Source organism: Genypterus blacodes, unplaced genomic scaffold, assembly GCF_046128005.1.
Source record: "Genypterus blacodes isolate CSIRO-AG114 ecotype Tasmania unplaced genomic scaffold, CSIRO-AGI_Gbla_v1 ptg000030l_1, whole genome shotgun sequence".
Taxonomy (NCBI): Eukaryota; Metazoa; Chordata; class Actinopteri; order Ophidiiformes; family Ophidiidae; genus Genypterus; species Genypterus blacodes.
Window position 1 is genome coordinate 5,566,375 of NW_027466843.1, and position 22,271 is coordinate 5,588,645.

At 39.1% G+C, this 22,271-nt stretch overlaps 1 protein-coding gene across 3 annotated transcripts in view; it reads left to right on the forward strand.

Moving 5' to 3' along the window:
- The first annotated feature begins 2,372 nt into the window (after nucleotides 1-2,372).
- ctnna2 (catenin (cadherin-associated protein), alpha 2) overlaps nucleotides 2,373-22,271 on the forward strand; it is a 226,107-nt gene continuing 206,208 nt past the window's right edge. For all 3 annotated transcript variants that reach the window (XM_076145595.1, XM_076145597.1, XM_076145596.1), the window contains exons 1-2: nucleotides 2,373-2,474; nucleotides 20,952-21,147. In XM_076145595.1, the coding sequence (XP_076001710.1) occupies nucleotides 2,373-2,474; nucleotides 20,952-21,147 (298 nt within the window). The remainder of the gene's footprint in view (nucleotides 2,475-20,951; nucleotides 21,148-22,271) is intronic.

The window sequence follows — 22,271 nt, forward strand, 5'->3', positions numbered from 1 at the left end:
TGTCACCTTTATGTTAAAAATGCCCAAACAGCCACATAAATGTTGAGGTTAAACTACTGTGTATTATTCAGTGTATTGATGAATTCTCAGAAACACAGGTTCTGACCCATTGTCCCTTCCTATGTTCCCATGTAGATGGGACAAAATGTAAATGACCACAGTAGATGTACAGGTCTGCTAAATTTATTAGCGTCTAAGGTCATCCTTATTCTGGAGGACTAATGTCTGGTTTGTGGCTTCATCAATTGTGTCAGTTCTCCTAATGTTCATCCATCTTGACCCACTGAGTTGCAGTGTAAAGGGCCTCTGGCCCAGATCTGTCATTCTGACTCGTACACTTTATTCCCTTCTGCCTCACTGACTTTGGCAGTATACTGGGTTTGTCCCAGCTGGCCCATTCAGAAATTGCTTACCTTTGAAACACAACTGCAAGAACAACAGGCTGCTACCCCCATGCCAGTTGCTCCTGACATTCACTTAATATAACTCAACTGAGAATAAGGGTTTTAGAATACTGTAATTAAAAAGGCAAAGAGCAGGTATTATTCATTATTTTACACTTTCCAGTGGTATTGTAGGTGTCACCCCTATTGTGTGAGTGTATATTTCTGATTGTGCAGGCATTTTCGGCAACACAAAGATTAGGCTTTAGTAAAAATTTGTTGTACTTCAAGTTAGTTTTGTCTCCATTCTCTCTCCTATTTTCTCTCTCTAAAGGGATGTTGACAAATCTGTGCTGAAATCCAACTGACTGACTATACCCATGAATAAAACAAATGAGTAGACAATGCTCCCTGCTGAAATGATTGTTGCCTCAAGACACCCCAATTATGGACAGATATACTGTAAATGTGAGGTTAATTAAGAAAGCTAATGACATAAATTTAAGGTTAAGAGGGTGTCCAACCATTCATTTATGGTTTGGAGGGATTGTGTGCGCTTTGGCTTTCAGTATTGGCATGCCCTGTAGGGATGTGCTGATTGACTGCTTCTGAATCCAAAACTGGACCAATTACGTGGGCCATAATTTTTTTCTTCAGCTACAGGAAATTTGGGGAAAACAAAGTTAACCTCTATTTTTCCAAGGTAGGGTCAAAGTCTAAAGGCCTAAGTATGCTTCATTTAGTGTCTGTCAGAGGGAAACCCGCTTTCCCCAAGCCGAATCAGTGAGGGGGCCACAGCAAAACAAACTTTACTTTACTCATGGTAATTGGCCCTGGGATGGTGAGGTGTGAAAGCTAGTAGGATTATTACTGTGTATTTATAATCATATCTTTCTAAGGCTCTCTTTTTTGCCACTCTGTTTGCATTCCGTGGAGAAAATTGAAAGTGAAAGTTTTATTGGTTTATATAAACTTAGCCTATTGCATGGATATAAAAATACACAGACAACACAGAATTCCTGTTAACAACCCTTCCCCTTTCCTAATGTGAAACTTTGTTATTCCAGTTTATATGATAATTCAAATTGAGATTATAAAAGACCAGGACAAACACATACCCTCTATGTGACAGTTTCTTGTCCCGACTTTCAGTGTGGGTATTCTGAAAAGATATAATCATGGTGGCTTCAACTCTGGTTGGTTTTTAAATGTAATTCTAACAGACCTGTTTCGGTAACATGTAGGTCACTGTGGGACTCCAGAATTACCGATTTCTCAATATTTTTAGTATAATGGTCTTCCTCAGTACTTGTTTTTTTCAGCTCAAGTGTTTACTGTTTATCAAGATAATACACTGTTCTTTAAACATAATCTTTGTTGGAACGTTGTGAGCCAAGGCTTCTTTTACATTCTCGAAAAAATGGATCCTGAACATCTGTGACCAGCTCTTTTAGTTTGTTCTGTTGCACAGTTAAGATTTGTAGGGGTAGCATAACAGAAGCTCTCTGCTGACCGACTAACCCTAATAAACGGGGAGCGCACAGCAGTGCCTGTATTACTTGAGGAATCTAAAGGGAGCTAACCTGCCTCTAAACTTCGAGGCACCATGGAGAGCACATTGACGTACTGAATTACATTGTTGTGTGCCAGATGGATCATATTTGACTACAAACCACTGCAATTGGTTGGAAAGACTGTCATGAACATCACTGGACCTGAATTTTAAACCAGAAAAGAGATCCACAACAATTGCTGCAATATGATTTCTTCCATCACCAACCTGCCCAATAACCTACATACTTGCACTTTCATTATATGATTACTAAAACACAAATATATTGACAACTTTTTTTTGCACATGTCAAATCTGCCTCCAAGCTGCAGACTCGGCCATTATACCACCTTGTCTTAGGTAATTTTTTCAAATTATTGTGGTCATTAAATTATGATGCGTCTCATCGTGTAACTATTGATCTCCCAACAGAGACCATGACGACTGCCACTTCCCCCATCCTGTTGAAATGGGACCCCAAGAGCCTTGAAATCCGCACCCTCACTGTGGAAAGGCTTCTGGAGCCACTGGTCACACAGGTAACTCGGCTTAAATAATTTTATTGTTTAATAGCTGTATTGTTGTACAAGTATTGTTGTCTGCACTGCCAGTTTTCCCAATTGCTGATCTTAAGTCTCAATGCCTGAATGACACTGGTATGGTAAACATAAGTAATGAGTTATAGCTTACTATTTGATCAAAACGGATGGCTCTTTGCTTGCACTTTGGCTGGAACACTTGTTAGAAAGATGCTAAACTGTAGTGGGTTACAGCCAAGGACTTTGGCTTGGAGCCACTGGCTTCACTTGGTTTCCAGTCTGTCCAACAGATGGCTGAACATGACTGCAGTTATCTTATTGTGTGTGTATTGTGTGTGTGTGTGTGTGTGTATTGTGTGTGTGTGTGTGTGTGTGTGTGTGTGTGTGTGTGTGTGTGTGTGTGTGTGTGTGTGTGTGACACAGTAACAAAGCCATGGCCTTGTGTAAGGAATTAATAGAGTTTAATTAAACAGAAGTGTTGATTTTGAAAGGTAGGCAGTAATCCTGCCATTATCTTAAACAGAGGATAGCCGTTTGTTCCTTCAGGCAAAATAGCCAGCTGCGCACATTGCATTTTGCTTTGTGTCTGTCTGCTCTTGGTAAATCTATGGGCATTTGGCTCAGCTTGGAGAGTTTTTTCACTCAGTTTTACTGTCTGTCAGAATGTCCAGTAAGAATGTGTCAGTCAAGAAAATCACGACTTTGAGGAGCTGTTTGAAACTGCGTTGCTTCCCAGTGGGGAAAAAATGGCTGAATTTTTAATTTAAAGTGATATTTTAAAGTTTGGGCAGTGGTTCTTCAAAGTGAGATATTTCTCTATCACATCAGATTTTTGTAAAACAAGTAAGAACATATGGAAACAAACACACTCTGTACTGATTAGGTTATTTCTCTTTCTTAGTTAATGTGTTCAAGTGTAGGTTATCATATGGTCGTTGAAATTAACACCATTAATTGTTAATTGCATGCTACTGTTAACAACCTTAGATCTTTGCCATTTTGTGTGTTGATTTATTTAACAGCTAATTTCCCAGTAGTATTCCAGGAAGTGCACTGTAAACTTTTTCTTTTCAATAGTAATTACAGAATGAGCACAGACTCTGGCTGGGTTTATACTTACTTATTCCAGAAACGCATCCGTGGCAACTATCCCATTTTTCTTGGACAGCATAATAAAGCTGCCTCAGTGCAGGTAATGGCTGACCCACAGGCACTACTGGATATTAGATTTGGAAAGGCCTGATTTACTCACAGCTCAGGACTCAGAATCCAACCTGTTTACCCTTTGGCCCTGTTGAGAGTTTGTAAGCATTGATTCCAGATTTCTGCTGGCTGCCTGCAATCTGTAACAGTGGCGATACAGCGAGCGGTGAAAGTATCTAATGCAGTTCATATTTTAGTCTACTTTTTGGTATATGGTTGGCTGAAAAACTAAATATTGTTTTGTCATATTGATGATGATTATATTTGATGAAGCACACAATGTCACCACAATGGTGTAGGTCTTTTTCATTGGTGATTTTCAGTTTCACATTATCTGCATTGTTTTAATTTGTATGACCTATATGGAGAGTTCTATGTTAGGTGCAGGAAATGGTATTATGATAGGAGGACATAAACGAAAATTATGAAAGTTGATTTAATCCTATTTTTTTTGTTCATTGATCATTACATTTGTGTTAATGTCACCGTAATGGTATGTAATGAACAAGAAATGTTTAGCATAATAATAATATAAATAATAATATAAATAATAATTTCTGAATATCTCTATCATCCTTCTTACCACAAGTACACTGCAGGGCTTGGTTGTTTCTGAAGAAACTCTTTTTTGTGCCTCTACTCCCACATAGGCCCATTCTTGATGTTGGTGGCATATCACCAAACACCAAACAGGCACAGGGGGAGGAAAATACTGCACCTAATAAAAGTGTATGGAAGCTAAAATAATCTTTATATGTGCTCACCGGTAAACTGGTTATGTGGGAGTGTCAGATGCAGTAATCCTGTGTTTTTGACAGTTAAAGCCACAACAGAAAATAGGGTAATATGAACATCGGCTGAGAAGGTGTTTCTCCCCTTGTGCACTCACTTCTCGCTTTCTGAAGCTGCGTAACTGCTGGCCATCAGACATCAACATTTATGTAATTTTATCTGTAATTTAAAGAGTTTCGTTTATGTTCCACATTGTCATTATTTACCTTAGTTCTCGCGAAGTTTTGAATGTTTTTTATTTATTCCCAATGTTGAAATTATCTGCAGTCTTTGGTTTTATTTAAATTTGTATCCCGTGCATCTGCCACACATTGTTTCAGTTTCACATTGTTACTTCTGATTGGCCATCGAAGTGAATGTTGTGAAGCTGAAAAAAAAGTTTCACTCTGGATACATAGTTATGATCACTCATAATTAATTTGTGTCTATAGCTATTCCCAACTCTCCTCACAACAAATCATTTATGATCATATTTTACTCATGAATGCCTATCTGAATCCAATATAATGGAACTTATGCATTTTTTAATTAAATCATTTACATTGTCTTGTTTCAACACTGATTATTAGATCAATTCAAACTGATGAAATCTTGCAGCGTGAATTCCCCAACACAAACCGTATTGATTGAGCCAGAGAATAAATTGTTCAGATGCATGTCTATTATTGAATTGGCCTCTCTAGAGATAATAATGATCCAACCTGTGTTATGATCTTGATCAAGATCTTGAAACTTTGACAGGCAAGTGCTACATCTCTCATAGCTAGTTTTACAAAATTATCCCCTTGTCACTTTATGCTCTCCTTTCATCTGACACTGACACCTTTCAGAGTTAATGTATATCATAGTTAAGAGTGACACATCATCTACTTGCTTCACAATAATAATAATATGCTGCAATAAAGATCATATTCAGCCCATTGCAGCAACAGATCTCATTCCACACCTATGGGAATAAAACCAACACAGGTAGTTAATCTTCTCAGCAATTGTATTGCAAGCGTAAAGCATTTCCGTATATAAACGAGACACTGTGGTTGTTTATCCTGTCAATTTTGATGATACAGTATGCTTTGATGGAATAAAAGGCAGCATAGGGAAACAGGCTCAGCCCAACTTTGCTTTAGGTATCAGACTCATTCATCATCTCCAATACTTACTTACCACGGCTGTACTACTGGGTAAAATTTATAGCTACTAATAATGCTAAGGGCTTCCATTGTTTCTGCAGTGGTCTGACTCTGATATTGTAAGTTAGTCTACTTCAATGTTATTTAAAAAAGGGAAATGGGTTAATAGTAGCCCAGGTGGTTAAAAATAAACACGGTTTCTGTGGTATGAAATCCTTGGAGAAGGGCCTGTGTGATGCGTGATATTCGTATAATTAAAGCTTAATTTGCAAAGTCAATATCGACACTCCACTGATGCGAGCACCTGACCTTGGATTTACACCACAGTTAAATATAAGAGTGCTGATCCCATAAGTCTTATGTCATTTAGTGTTTCTCCTCTAGTTATTTTACAGCAGGTGCTACAAATGAGGTAAACCCAACACAAATCATCTATTTCTATCTATTTCTTTCTTTCTTTACACAGCCTCTACTTCAATATTTCTTCTCCACTCATTGCATTCATCTATAGGCTGTAAATAGAAATAATGTTCAGCTGTGCTTACTTTACTTGAACGTTTCTGTCTTAAGTGGCTTATTTTTGAAGAAGAAATTGACCCAGAAAAATAGAAGAGCGCTGAACTGTATTACAGGAGACAACATGCCAAAATGTTATGTTAAATGATCTTATCTTCTTTAGAAATTGCAGTTTTTGCAATTGTAGTTTCTTGAATATTTGCCCCTCCGTTAACTAGACGTTTGGTGCTTTTAATTAGCCAGTGCACTAAGAAACACAGTTTCTGCTTAAATACCAGACAATTTCCAAGTATAATTATGAAAAATGAACAGTGAAAACAGTAAGCTCTGTTTGCCTTTCTGCTGAGAGCCATTATTGTGTCTGGCAATATTTAATTTGAATGTTGATTGTGACAACTACCAAAATGGTAATTTCACAGAAAAATGTATCCATTGTTATGACTGATTACTGGTCAATGGGTGCTTATCCAACACATTATGTACTCATGTTTAAATCACTGGCACATAATGTATTGAAATCAACACAAAGCCGGCATTGTTTTCACATTACCAGCACGAAGTGGACTACAACTATTGTTTATTCACTGCAATGGTCGACCATTATCGCTGATAATTGGAGTTTTTTTTATACCTCCAAGTCATTGTACAAATATTTAAATTATTGTAGTGGTTTACTGCTAAGCTCTTACTGTATACCCACAGATTCACTTCTGGTTATCATACTACCTTAGTTACATACTTTTCTACCAGGAAACAGTCATTTTAAATGTTTTATATCATAACTTTTGGCCCTGGTTTTGAGTTGAAAAATGTTTTCAAACTGGGATCATTAACTGGAAAAAAAAAATATATATCTTCTTTTTTTTTTCTAGCTCACATGCCTGGGTTGATTCCCTTGTGTCAGTCATGAGCAGCCTATGTGTCATCCTGAGCATTTGTTGTCATTGAACACATTCTGTAGCGCTGCACCAATTATAGTGTAATTTCAGCACTTGTGTGTGGAGTTGTCTTTTGTTCAAGATGATTATGCCATTGCGGTTCATAGTAAGTGACAGTACGCACTGTGAATGATCCTTCTTTTTTTTTAAGGCTGATTTTCCATTGTTATGCACTTTTAGCAACAGCCACGGTGACCCCTTCCTGTCGGGTCAAATTGCTAACAATTGTGTCTAGGTCATTGGCGTGAATCTCAATTCCACTGCCCTCACAGGGAATAATTGGCACTTCGTAATATATCTTTCTTAATTTTGTAACTTCAAGTTACAAGGGTATCTGCTCTAAAACTTAATACTAGGACTTAATACTTTTTGGTATATTTCACACATTCCTCTGTTGGAGTCTACAAATCCAACAGGGACCAGCTGATGCTCGCCACAGAAAGAGATAGAGAAGGTGCTGCAGAGATTGAATGGCTTTGTCATTTTTATCATGCCTCTATCGTCTGTCTAGGCTGAAGCAGCAGTGTTCATCTATTGTATCATTTTCGTTTTGGGTGTTTTTATGCAGCAGTCGCCGTTTGGCCCTGTTTCATCTAGTAAAACATAACTGCTAAATGAAAATCAGGAAACTAGATGCCAGCACTGGAGAAAAACATCTCTTCACCTCAATTCTGCTTCTTGGATAGGATTTCCAACAGTGGGGTGTATTGGTTATTGATATGACATTCTGTCTCTATATGTGGTATGAGATATTGCCTCTGTGTTGCACTTTCCTAGTTTATAAGACTACAAAGAGCAATCAAACGTCTCAAAGTTCGGATTTGATTTTTCAGTGTGTTATGATTCCCTCGATTGTTACAGTAAACACAGGGTTATTATCTTGCGGTGCTCTTAAGGAGTATCGGATCTCTGAGATCAGTGTTTTAACTCTGAAACCAAGAGCAGAATGCGTGGTAAGTGCTTGCAGTAAGGGTTTATCCAGATGCATCTAGTCTTTGTAGTCATACACATCCATGATGCTTATGTGCAAAACAGTTGCTTTTAGCATAATATCAATTGGTTATAATTGGAACAGGTGTGGGGATTAACCATTACGCTCTCAGGCAGTGAAATGAATCATCTAATACCTCAGATGTGAAGGCACTGGCACATGAAAATAACTCGCCTAATGGAGTGTCCACTCACTACCCACTTTTGATCAAGACCAGAGGAAGCTATGTTAATGAGTGATGGAGTGTTATCCAAAACTTAACGTGAAGCCTGGTAGCTCCGAACTACTACTGCCAGATTAAGAAAACAGGATACAGTATTTTTGGTTAATATCAATGCCATAGGGACAGTGTGCAGTCTGCCATCTCATTGGTCATGAGCCTGACTGAAATTAAATGCTGGAGGCTAACCTGTGGCACTGCTAATAGGCTGGCAGGGCACAGCTGTAGGGTAGTGTGTATGCCATCCAAGCTCATGCTATGTCATGGGGCCAGTTTGCACTTGACACACATACTGGACACACGCTTCTGCTCAAGGGGCTCAACCATAAAGTGAGGGGAGACGGCGACGGCAAGGAGATTAAAGCTTCATGCTGCATCACTGTCATAATCCATTAAGCTAGCGGAAAAGAAAGCAGCCTGGGCGAGATGGGATTCTGTGCTGCTCCTCAGGGAGTTATTTTTTAATCGAAACCACAAAACAATCTAACACAGCTTTGGCTAATTTCAAGTAACTGCTGAAGATAAACCAGGTTTTGGAAAAAGTCATTACATTTGGAAGATGATGGTCTGCTGATAAGAATATTTTACCTCGCCAAACAATTATAGGATATATGAGTTTGGTTTAATGACTCAGGGTTATTTTTGGAACTTTACATGCACATACAAACTTTTAGATGTATCTGCAATTGCAGCACATCCTTTCCAATTTTATTCAGTAAACCCCGGGTAGAGGAGCCGTATCCAGACATGATGAGGTCTGTGGTACTTTGAATCACCAAAGAAATGTTTCTAGGACTTCCTTTGCTTCATCTTTGAAAGCAAAGTGGTGAAAAAGAATGGGCAAAAGCTCACTGGCTTTGGAGATGTGAGGTCCTCTGCTCTTTGTACTCTTTTCTATATCTTGTTTGAATTTTGATGATAGCATTTCTTAGAGACTTTGAACTCGGTGTAAGGCCATGATGTTCAAAAGCTGTCTGGAGCTTTTGCTTTTTGGCAAAACACTCCACTCGGACACATGTTGTGTTACAGGAAGCATCCTCAAACTAAGTTCAGTGACATTTTGTCAAGGACGATGCCAGCACAGTTAAATTGCAGTTTATAGGAATGGTTACAGTGCCACCGTCTGTTCCACTTATACCTTATTATACTGTTAGGCAGTTTATTCTGATGGTCAATACTTGCCTAATTTTCCTTTTTAATGATGAAATTTGTCTTTTTTTCTTTGGAATTGACAGTTAAAACTCATGTTTACAATTATGGAACTGTGAATGATGTCAAAGGCCCACTTAACGCCTTATTTCAGTTTTGACATTATCTAAGTAAGAGCTCCTTCCTCACCATTAGCTTAATTGGCTGTCCTCACTACAATGACTTTGTGACATGACAATTCTTAGTTCTCCCTTTGGAGCTTGGAGCCTTTTTCTCAGCTAGCAGCCTAAATATGCTGCTCTGCTGGGCAAAATGTAGATTTAATGTGTTGCCACTGGATTGGAAGGGAACTAATAATAAATGAATGTAGCTCTATGTAATTGTAATGTACATAACTGAATGCTATGAGTTATGGTTCAATTTGTAATCGGCATACAATCAATATTGTTAATATGCCCGTGTATCGCCACTGATTTGCTACAATTCCTGTTTTGCATTAACAATCATGATTGATTACATACTTATTGATTTACATACCGGTCCGATCTGACGGACGGGGCAGTATTCATGGTTGGAATTTTGAGTAAGATTATAACTCTATTTGCTCTTAGAAACTGGAAGAAGTGCAGTTTATTTCCAGTTTATATCTGTTCTTTTGTGACAGTGCATTGAATTTCACCTTCTAGTGACCTCAACAATACCGCACTCTGGGCATCCAAACTGCACTCTGCCTAGAATGCTGTGTGTAAGTTGGCTAGAAATTCTTATAGTAGTTTCCCTGCGAGCCAACACTTGCTGCTCACAAACAAACAAAGCGTGGACTCATCTATTCTCTTTTCATGTTTTTTATTCGCCCTCTGTCTTGCTCTGTATTTGTCTCTGTTGCATATAGGGCGACCCTATGTCTCTGTTTTCTTTGCCTTCTACCTACACTTAACTGTAAATGTCAAAACACTCACAGAATGAATTCAACCCAATGACCAGAGAAAGGTGATAGTTATTTATCTGTCTAGCTATCTTCTATCTATCTAACTATATATACAGTACATATGTATGTATTTGAATGGAGATGCCAACATTTTCATTATGCAGAGCAGTCCTGTTACCTTATTTCTTCTCATTACTCGAGCCAGTGCCTTGAGGTCACTCCTGAGGCTTGTGAAACACACTTTCATCAGTCTCCAGGCCTTTGCTTCTGACACCTTGCAATGTCAGCATATGGTTCACTCCAGGGTTCTCTACAGCTACCGTGCACAGATGCTGTGTCCTCCCTACCTCGCTGCTTTTCTACCATAGAAAATATATCCCATCATTACCGAAATTCAGTCCTCCTGTCTGTAGCATTGCATTCTTGAGCGCAAACTCAGTTAGTCACTGTGCTGCAATCTAGTCTTTGTGTTCTCATGAGGCACTGTTGATAATGGCATCATCGTCTGTGACACGAAGGGAGTTAAATGCATTTTCACTGTGTTAACCCTGGCAGGCGGTTTCCTAAATGTATGAAATGTGCTATATAAATAAAATTACTGTCCACTGCACTCACAAGAGGAAGACTCGATGTGCTTCACATAAAAACATGTTCAAAGACATTTTACACTCCACTAAATACGCTTAAGCCGAAGCAGTTCAAAGACATTTGAATTAAAGAATAATGAATGAAGATAGAATCAAGTGTATTTTACACAAGGTTTGCAGTTCAGCAGAAATCAATGAATAAACAAATATTTTTAGTTTTGATTTGGAAGTGTTTGAGCAACAACTGTTAGACTTAATTTATTTTTTCTTTGGCTCCATCTAATTTTAGTTTTGTGCACGATTAAGAGGAATCAAGAATATTATTACATCATAGAACAATTATGGAGATATTGTAATCCTTTTACCCTGAATATTACTGCCATTGACTATTGCTTACAGATTTTACTGTAATGTTCTTGCACATGCACGTTTAATGAAATTGGGGACAATTCAGCTTTTTTCACCTTTAATGGGATCCTTATTTCCTTTGAGCTATTAATTTGCAGAAGATGAAGTGATATCGTTCATTCATTTGCCCAGAAGCCTCAGACAATAACCAATTAATTTCCAAAGGTATAAATAAAATCAAGGTAATCTGGAACCTCATAGATTACACTGTAAATAAGATTAATCACGGCAAAAAAAAATAGATATGGATGATACAATAAGTAAATAGATGGATGATGCATAGATTCATTGATTATCTTAACTTTTGCTTTATCAGCCACATGAAGCTTAATGTGCATGATTTATGAACGTAGCCTTCAGAGGTTGGAAAGAAAATATCTTGTGGATTGGGGGGGGGGTTACTTTATAGTTGTTTGCACCCTGGAGCTGGAGGTTTGGGCTTGAGAAACCTTACAGTGTGAACAAAATGGCAGCGTTGAGGTCCCTGTTGGGACTTCAAAGCCAAAAATACTGCTCATACTTGGATCCGCTTTCACCCAGTAAAGACTACGAGGCTATACATATTCATACATTTCAAGAACTATGCTCACATACTCTCAAAACCATGCAGCAATTCATTTGATGTTGAATTCAGGTCATTTTAATTTAACTTAAATGCAATATCTATATTATTGTGAGTTGTTTTTTCATTTGATTTATCTCTTTTCATATATATGGCGGACTAATAAAGATATTATTTGGGAAAGGGAGGTGGCAACTATAAAGTAAACTCCATATACATCTTAGTTCTTGCCCTGCATTTGACATCGTTTAACATGTCACCAGTACCTATTTGCCTTGCCAGAGAAGACTTAAAGATGATGAGTTAAAAAGCCTTTATTACTGTAATGACAGGTGGGGTGGGATGAAGATGGTGGCGGAAGAGAGAGTGAAGATGCTATTTCTGTGTTCACAATATTGAACTGTGTCTTCTTCATGCCTGAGGCCATTTCATGGGAGCAGCAGAGGAGAGTCCAAGGTCAAACTCAGGCAGGACTGGGTGCCCTTTAATGTCTGCCAGGGTACAGACAGAGAGACAGACTGACAGGCAGACTGTTACACTTTACTCACAGAAGGAGCATCCTTGCACTTCTGTTAGAGCAGACGTCCTTTGAAGCAACACAAGCACACACACGCACACAAACACAAACACAAACACACACACACGAGTATACTTGCACTTGGCTGATAAGCCTGTGACATCACGCCACTGCCTCTGTTGTGATGATGCTGAGCGCTTGCATGGGTGGAATAGCTCAAAGGATTCAGACAGAGAGACAGCAGGGGTCCTGCCTCCCCTTTTTCGCTGTAACCGTTTGAGGGAGGCAGAAGACGGAACAGGATGAGAGAGAAACAAAGACACACATAATCTAATATGTAAATTGTCTGGATCAGAACAGATGATGTGAGACTGAAACTAAATGTGACTGAGCAACAGCCAAAAATGTTCCCCTTGCCTTCTGTCTCTGTATGTTTTCTGTGTATGTGTAGTTTTTTTCATTTTTGCTCTTCTTTCTTCCCTCCAGACAGCTATTCATTTCCCCTGTGATCTGTTAACATTTTGCATTTCACGGGCTTAGTTTGATGTACATACTCTTATTAATTCACAGAGGAGAGAATACCAAAGCCCATTTCAATGAATAATTTACTAATTTGTTAGTCTACTGCTCCCCTACTAGTTTTGTCTTTCTTTGTAATGAGTGTTGTGCTGACTCAACGGTGAGTGTTCAGTTCAGTTTAATTTCACTTTGGTTCCCTGTTGTCCACGGTGGAGTCAGTTCCGTGGGAAATTGCATCAGTTTGGTTGCATAGAAATGAAAAGTACTATATTCATGGTGCTAAATATTTCATCTTTGCACAGAGTGAACTGCACACAGTAGATTTAATGACGTCAAAGTTGATAACCTGGGTTGCTTGCTGGGTTCCTCTGAAATTTGCTTTGGCCTTCACGAAGTGTACAGACAAGTTCATTCATTGTGCTGGACTTCATGAACTTGTCTAAATGTGCGAGGCCGCGATGCTCGTTCCAAACTAAGCACCCACTCTAAAACAAAATTTGTGTTGTGGTTTTTCCAGGACCTGACTGCAAAAACACATCTTTCAAACTCTTATTCTTGGTTTAAAAGGGTGGTTTGTGTCTAATGACCCCCATAGATGAGGGCTGGGCTCAGGGTTTGGTCCACACTGGTGAAACGGTGCTCACTGGCTCAGATGCAGCTTGTGCCTCTCTGGTCGTACAAAATCTGATCTGAAAAATGAAACATTTACTCAGCAATGACATATGGACTGAATTCTTAAAACAATTGGTTGTGGTGTTCCTGTGCCTGCCATAAGGAATTCAGTTTTAGTTAATTGAATTTCTAGCTATCAAAGAGACTACACAATGAATTATAGTCAGGAACCGTCAGTTTAATAGCTACAGGTAAATACTATTTGGGAAGAACAGGCTGTGAGAGCCTGAAGCCAGATCACAACATCACCTGAGCCTGAACGCATCACTGCTGCGCATTATCACCACCGACTGTGCCTGAAGTAGAGAAAGTTCAATTATTTATTTGTCTGACAAATCATAGGCCAGACATGCTGGGATGTCAGAGTAGACGTTCAACCTGGATTGGCCAGGGATTACTGTAAATTGTGGAATGTGAATCTGGACTGACCCAGATGCCACAGTGCGAACCATGGTCTTAGCTGTCGGTGAGGAAATGGAGTAAACTAAACTCTGAGATGACTGTTTGAGGCACAAGGGAGGATTTCAACGCTGAGGGCAGAGCTGAGGTAACTGAATGGTCATTTTTGTGCCTGTATCGCTGATAAAGGATGAGTCTCCCTGTGTTTTCACTTCCTTTTTGGAGATGATCAGCTTAATGTTCAAAGGGCTGATGGGTGGTGAAGATTTAGCACCACAAAAATATGCAATAGTTATATTAGTCAATCTCAAACCCTGTGATTATGCCATTCTCACATACAGCTCATTGTGGTTTTGTTGATGTTGATCTTTTTGACCATTCCTCCCACTGGAAACGGTGAGTATAAAGTGGGATTTGAGAGCTTTCCTGTTGTCTTTGAAGTAAGCATTTTGGATGAGACACTTTCTACCGTTTCTTATGAGGATTATGCAAAAACCTCAAGGCGTATCATGCAAAAGTGAAACCCAAGTCAAATGAGGACTCGCTGGCATTCTTTCTTGTTATTTGTATCTTGCATTGTAGATTGGAAGTTTAATATTTAAAGAAAATACATTCATATGGAAATAAGAGTACTGGCGCTTGTACTCTTGTGCTGGTGTTACTTTGCCTTTGTACTGAAATGGCGCATCATTTGGTGCATTGGTAGGCCTTTATGGATTTATAGGTGACATTTAGGTAAAGAAGCATCAGCACTGAGCATTATAACCTTTGAAAGTAAATGTGTGTGTTTGCTGGCATGTATCGAGCATAGCCACACACTGGCTGAACACCCAAGTGTGACAACTGGCCTGAAGCTATCGTTTCAGCCACCTTACCCAGACAGTTTTCCGTAATCTTCTGCCCGCAGCTAGGTGACTGATTTGCCCATTTAGAAAGTTGTCAGTGAGCACGAGGAAGCAGCCCTAAGTTGAGGGGGTTGATCTAGATTGCTAGATTGTAGTCATGTCGTTGTCCCCCAAGCTTTTGTGAACATTTTGTGCTTTATACATGGGGCTTCACTGGAACTCATCCATTATTTATTAGGGGACGTTATGTATCTCACTAACTGTAGGGGGGAGCCAAAGGTTAAGCCTCTGAGGACATGTATAGCCTCTACAGTGTCATCGTGCATGCACAGTATAGTGGCTTTACTCACATGCATGCCTGCACACACACATGCACACACACACACACACACACACACACACACACACACACACACACACACACACACACACACACACACACACACACGTGCACACACAGAAGCACACACACCTAATGTCCAGCAGTTTAAGTGCATTGCTTATCCGTTGAATGTTAGTCTCACGGGCTGAAGGTGGAAAATTGAATGGCCATGCAGAGCCACAGGGATTTACAACTGAGGGGAGAGTCCACAGGCCAGCGCTCTGGAGAGGAAAGGCTGCATGGCATTTAATACTATTGATTAGCAATAAAATTCGAGGGCAAGGCACAACAACTCCTTAGGCCTGAAGGAAAGGTTAGCTTTGCCACTGCAGTATAATCACTTATGTTGTGCCATTTAACTGTTTCCTGGCTGAGCCTGACGGTTTCACGACAATAAATGAATACTATACATCTCTTTATCTCTCCATCTGTTATTATTATATTAGATTTAATAAAACAGAGAAGGGTTTAAAGTTGCCAAGGTTTTTCTTTCATTTTAGATGAACAAACTGAATGTTCTGTGCAAAAGCAGCGGCAACGAGCGAGAGCTTTCCTCTCTATCTGTATCTTATAACAAGCTCCACCAAAACATAAATGTAAATATATTTTCCTGTTGCCTTCCTTTATTTTCCCACTACCACAATTTCTCACAAAAATAAAAAGCAACCTTACATCATACTCTTACATCATAGTTTTTCTAAAAAGTTTCTACAAAATCAGTCATTTCTAACTATAAAAAGGCTGTGTGAGGCCCAGTAGAGACGAAGGGGAAGGGAGCGCTCCCTGCGGTTCAGCTCAGACTGCAACAACATAATGAAATTAAATGATCTTAATATAATTTCAGTCACAATTATTTAGATGGATTTGATTTATTCTGATCAGGCCTCTGCTGTTTCTCCTAATGCTGACAGAAGCATTGTGCCATCTGGCTGATATTGAGCTAAAGAAACAAACTAAGCAGAAATGACCTGTCCTTACTTGTGTATTCCCAAAAGTTGCTATTTCAAATCATCAGCCAACACATCATTTTACATTTTAAACTTGTCACAGAACAGTTATGGTACAGTACATTGTTGCAGTAGGCTTTCTGAGCTGTTAAGTTTTGTTGTGCGTGAATGTTTTGAGCTACATCGGCAGCTACAATGACGTATCTCGTGGCTATATGGAAACAATGCTGGTGTGGTGTTGTATACATTTGAAGCAATACTGCTAATAAATGCAATAAATGAGCCTGCCCACGGCAAATTACCAGCTGGCAGAAAAGGCCACCGCTGCCTTGCCTGGACGCAGAATCTATTACAGTTACATTAGGGTACAGCAGGCAAACATTACTGCAGCTCATTTCATTCCATTGTGCAAACTAGTTTTCCCTTCCTTCTTTCCTCAGGGACCTTTTTGATTTGTATGTGTGTTCAGCTGTTATTTTGTAGTTGCCACAGGTATTGAAAGATTCAGATGTATTAATGTTAAAGCTATGCCAAACACAACATGGCTATAATATAGTATTTATCACATCATCTAATTCAAACTCTGCAGCTATTTAGGGTTGTCCACAAGATTAACAATCCTAAATACTAATCAGAAACAACAGTTAGATTTTTTTTAACTGGTTCAGATTCATTAATAGTGCCATTGTCATTCTTTATTTTCTTTGTGAGAATGAATTTGATGGCTGTATCTGGTGAGGATGTTCCCAACTTTGCCCTTTGTCATTTAATGCATCTTCGGCAGCCACAGTAAAAAGCGGTTTTGTTTCAGAGCTACCAAAGTAAATGGAATTCTCTCAGCCTGAAACAAAAGCATCTTCTCTTCTTGCTCTGCTGTTTGTCCCTCATGGTGATTTTTGCTAAATCAGATTTTCATTCTTTGTCTAATCTGCTGGACATTTATGTAGCTCCTCCAAATTAGTTCTGTTTTTGTGCTGGTGGAAATAACAGATGCAGCTTGTGGAACTGACAAACTGCTCTGTGAGTTAATTAGAAAAGTATGTGCTATGTTATTTGTATGATTGTTGTCAGCATTACCAATTGTGGTTACAAAAGTTGGAGACACAGCAACAAAATCAGTGAAGCTGGAAAACTGAAAAGGTAGAGTTGGGTGAGATAGTAAGCTGTGAGAGAGATATCATCGCAAAAACATTGTTGCAACCTATCAACCTACAGTTTTTTTAGAATAGAATTAAATTAAAAAAGGAGGAAGGGCTGTGTGTCTGATATCATCTTAACATAAGCGATCGTCTTTCCCACACCTCAACATTGATTCATTTACACTATTTCCTTTTTCATAGGCTCTAAATGGATTATAATCCTCGAGGATAAGTTGCTGCCCGCAACAAGTACAAGTCTTGGATGTTCCTTGACAAAACAATGTCCAATATGGCACCCGCTTACTTGAACTTTATCATTTAGGTTAACGCTCCCTCATGCTTTCTCCGCTCAGCCAACAAACGGCGCCTGATGCCACCACAGCATCAAGGCCCAAAAGCTCTATCCAGACGTCTCTCTTTTGTGGTCCTGAGGTGGTGGCTATATATTTGCTTGTGTTATATCGGTACCTCATATGCATGTCTCTCCGGATGAAAGCACTTGCTAAATTACTAAATGTCTCTGTGACGTAAATGATTAATACTAATACAATATGAAAGTTGATATAGATTACTTTATTTCTGTTTTGTTAAGACACCGAGAGATTTGTTATTTTCAAGCAGCACTGCATTAAATATATGAATTTAATTACAGTATCCTTATATAATATATTATAAAAAATGTATAATATCCCAGTCTTTGTTATTTGGGTTGCATTGTTCAGCTGGGGTGTAAATCAGAGGCATTTAAATACACTCATTTCGCAGTTGCTTTTATCCAAAGCACAAGCAAGGATCCAGCCCTAAGAAAACAAGAGTAAGTGCCAAGAGGCAGTGAATGCAGAAAGATGTAGATGGACCTTATTTTTCTTAAATTACTTTAAATTACTTACTTACTGTTACACCAGTCATTAGGTGTGAAGGAGCTTGTGAGAGATTGTGAAACAAGAGCAGGGTCTTTAACTGTTATTTAAAGACCGAGAGGGACTCAGCGGATCAAATGGTATTTGGTCACTCTTTCCACCACCTAGGGACTACAAAGGAGAAGTCTGGCTCATTGTGGTTGGAGCACCAAGCACCAGTTTGATGGCAGAGTAGAGTGAGCGTGAGGGAACATAAACCTAAATGAGGGAGTTCAGATAAGCAGGTGCCGTACTGGATGCTGCTCTGTAGGTGAGCATTAAGAACTTGAACTTGAGGGCAGTGTAAATCTGCAAGATATGAATTGAATTGGAAATATTTGACTTTCAAAGGCTTTTATAGCCACATAATACTTTACCATGGAATGAATGACTAAGTGTTCTACATTTAGTTAATATGATAACATTATGAAGATATTAATATTGAAATGATATATATAGTCAAATGTTACTTAGCAGCAAATGAAGAACACTTGTTTGTATATTAGTTTAAAAAGAATGACACTATTAACTGTACCCCAAAGAGATGAAATGATCTGCGCCCAAATAGCGTTCGAAAACTGCAAATGGTTTCGACAGTCGCAATGATGCCTGGCAAGGACACAGTGAAAGAAACCCACATAGTGGTCACAAGTTCAAATCTTTCAGCTCGTCAATTGAGGAAAGTGTAGGAGGTGAATGATGAATATTTCATGCAGCCTATTACCATTCTTTCTTACATTGCTTAGTGTGATTTAATAACTCCAAACTCCATTTCCATGAATCATTGACAATTATTTCTACCCCCTGTTTTTTGAGCTCAGTGCAAAGGAAACAAGGAACGATTGAAGAAAATAGAACTCAACAAGAAATCAACAAACCTCAATCTGAAATCACTGTGGACACCCTTATGTTTGTGAATTTCTTATCCCCATGTTAATGAATTAATGAGAATTCGAGGTATAGATAATTCCCATCTGTGTTCCCATCCTTTGTTCCATGTTAGGGTATGACGGAAGTATGTAGACACAGAAGCTGAGGGTCTGTTTAAGTCTCAGCAATGTTCAGAGGAGGTCCATCTGTCTATCAGGGACAGATGGAGAGGACTTGCATTGACAATTGAAAGTAAATCAATGGCTCAATTAAGTGGCTTTGCAGTATATCTAACAAAACTGTACAAATGGCTGCCTCAGAAACCCCGGCAGAATTGAATGAAGGCTTGAACTCTGGGAGCTCAGGAGCTGTTGAACTGAAGAAACTACTTTTTCAACAGTTGCAACACATCTCCAGGACTAATCAGTGAGTCCATATGCATTACATTGCACAAACAACATTGCCAGCAGTGTGATCCACTAGAATACCTTGAAAAGGGTTCTTCTCTTTCTCTTGTTGTCTGTGCACAGTATGTTTGTGCGAGTGTTGTGGCTCTTGTGCATACACTTGTGTGCTTCTGTGTGTATTACATTTATAATGATGTATAAATGATTCAAAAAGCTTAGATAAACACACCATTACGCTTGATAATGAGCACTCTTTCTACTGTCTCAAAGTGATGTGTTGAGTTAGTTGTCAGAATAACGATTAATTTGAAAATAACTGATTGATTGTCTTACTAAGAACAGAAACAGTGACTGAGAAGGTAAACCTCCACTCATGTCGGTATTTCTGTATTCACAGATCCACCGCGAATAAAAACAGACATCATTGAAGTTTTTATGTCTAAAACCAGTGGAGTTTTGCAGCCGAGGCAGTACAAAACTTTCAGAGCGTAAGCTTCTGATACCTTCAACAAAGTATTCATATCAGCCCATCATGCTGATGTCACACTGACACCCCCTCGGCGAGCAGCAGTGTGAAGTGAGAAAGTTACATGAGCTGCATCGCTGGCGTCACATTGACATTACCTGTCTTCAGCTGTGGTAGCAATTGACAGGCAGCAGTAATTAATCATCTTCTCCGGCTATGAGACTTAGACTGAGGCACTCAATGTGTATGATTTTTAAGATGATTTTGGTGATAAAAGCTGTTTTTCTTCCTAAATTGGAAGCCGACACTCCAAATAACTCCATCAGTAGTGTTCACTATCATTTCATATTTGGACATATGCATCTATATTCTGTCCTTTTCTTGGCCTCTTCTTGGCTTGGATAAGAGCATCTTATTGATTCTGTGTTGTGTAACCTATCGAAAAAATGCTTGAATCAAGGAAGAGGTTGTCTAAGGCCCTTTTTCAGTGTTATATTTCCCTTGTGATGTATTAGGCAACTTGATGGGCCCACTGTACTGTGCAGTAGGTCTTTGAGACAGGAAACATTGCTCCTTGTTGGTGCCACATATACAGTAGCTCAATGCTTTCCATTACAATAATGGCATTCATGATGGATTGCCTCATTACATTTGTGGAAGCTCCTATTATGGATAAAGACATGATTATCTGTCCGCTTGTTGAAATGCAATGTACTGCATCCTTCCACCACACCATTTCACAACTATTTTTTTTTCAGAACTATGACAAACCATTCCTTCAGTCATTATGAAGGGCTTGAGAACAATCAGATTATCAGGATTATCATTGTCTTGTAACTTGGTGTGCAGTGAGACTTATTGTTTAAAGTTCTTTGTCTTTGGAGTGTTTTTCTTAGTCCCTCATGCTGGACGTTGTTGTGTACACACACAAAAATTCCTAGCCAAAACCTACCAACAACTGCATGTTAATGAACCCTCTCCTGTTTCTTAGGTAACTACCCTGGTGAATACCAGCAACAAAGGGCCATCCAGTAAGAAAAAGGGTCGTTCCAAGAAGGCCCATGTCCTGGCAGTGTCTGTTGAGCAGGCCACCCAGAACTTTCTGGAGAAGGGTGAGCAGATCGCCAAAGACAGTCAGGACCTTAAGGAGGAGCTCATTGCTGCAGTTGAGGATGTCCGCAAGCAAGGTGAGCTAATTTTGTGTTCTCATGCTGTGTGTGTGTGTGTGTGTGTGTGTGTGTGTGTGTGTGTGTGTGTGTGTGTGTGTGTGTGTGTGTGTGTGTGTGTGTGTGTGTGTGTGTGTGTGTGTGTGTGTGTGTGTGTGTGGACTAGCTGGCTAGTTTATCCTCGAGTTAAATATTTGGGTACATATTTGGGTACCCAAATTATTTTCTGCTTTTCTTCTTGAAACACAATTAAATTCTAGCACTGTGTTAAGAAATAAACAGGTTCGGCTGTATCACATCGTACGTAAAAACAGACACAGACACATTTGATTGCCATAACGTGAGAAAATTTTAAAGTTCCGGATTTTTGAGGACAGGCAAAATTGGGCTCATCAGCTGTCAGTGCGTACTCAGACCCAGATGGTGTTGCAGACGAATAAGCATGAAGCAAAAGCTAGTTTTAATGGTATCGATTATGAGAACAATGGTGCAACTTGGTAAAACTAAACATTAAGATAAACAGAGCAAATCTGCTAATGCACGCACATTCCTTACTGCTGATTTCAGTCATCCAGAAGGACTCATTTGGCAACATTGGCTGTTTTTTTTAACTGAACGTCAATTAGCTAGAGCTATAAATACAACTCTTCCAGCACTTCCATATTAGCATCATTAGAGGAAAAATGCCCTCGTTTCAGATTTCAGATTCCAAAGTTCGCAAAGCAGTAAAATTTCATGTCTCCAAAGAACTCATCATCACAGATGATCAATATTGTTGCTAAATGACTGAATCTACATCAGTGTTTTACTCTTATTAACTTACAGTTAGTAAAGACGAATGGATAAGTCAGTGCCGTGTTAGTCTTCCCTGTGTGTGTCCTTAAGCTGGATCAAATAATGGAAAACGACCTTACCCATAATTACGTCATTCCAGCAGGTCAACGGTAACAGTAGGTCAACTGATACAATGCAAAACAGAAGTAATAGAAACTTGATAATGAATTATACAATAAATATATGCAGTTAACACTTTGGCGTTGTGGGTGGAAGGATGCATTTATTCAAAGTCTTATATTAGTAAGCAGTTCTCGGCTATTTCATGCGACTCTGCACTGCCATGCCAGTGTCGAGCCCTGGTCATGATG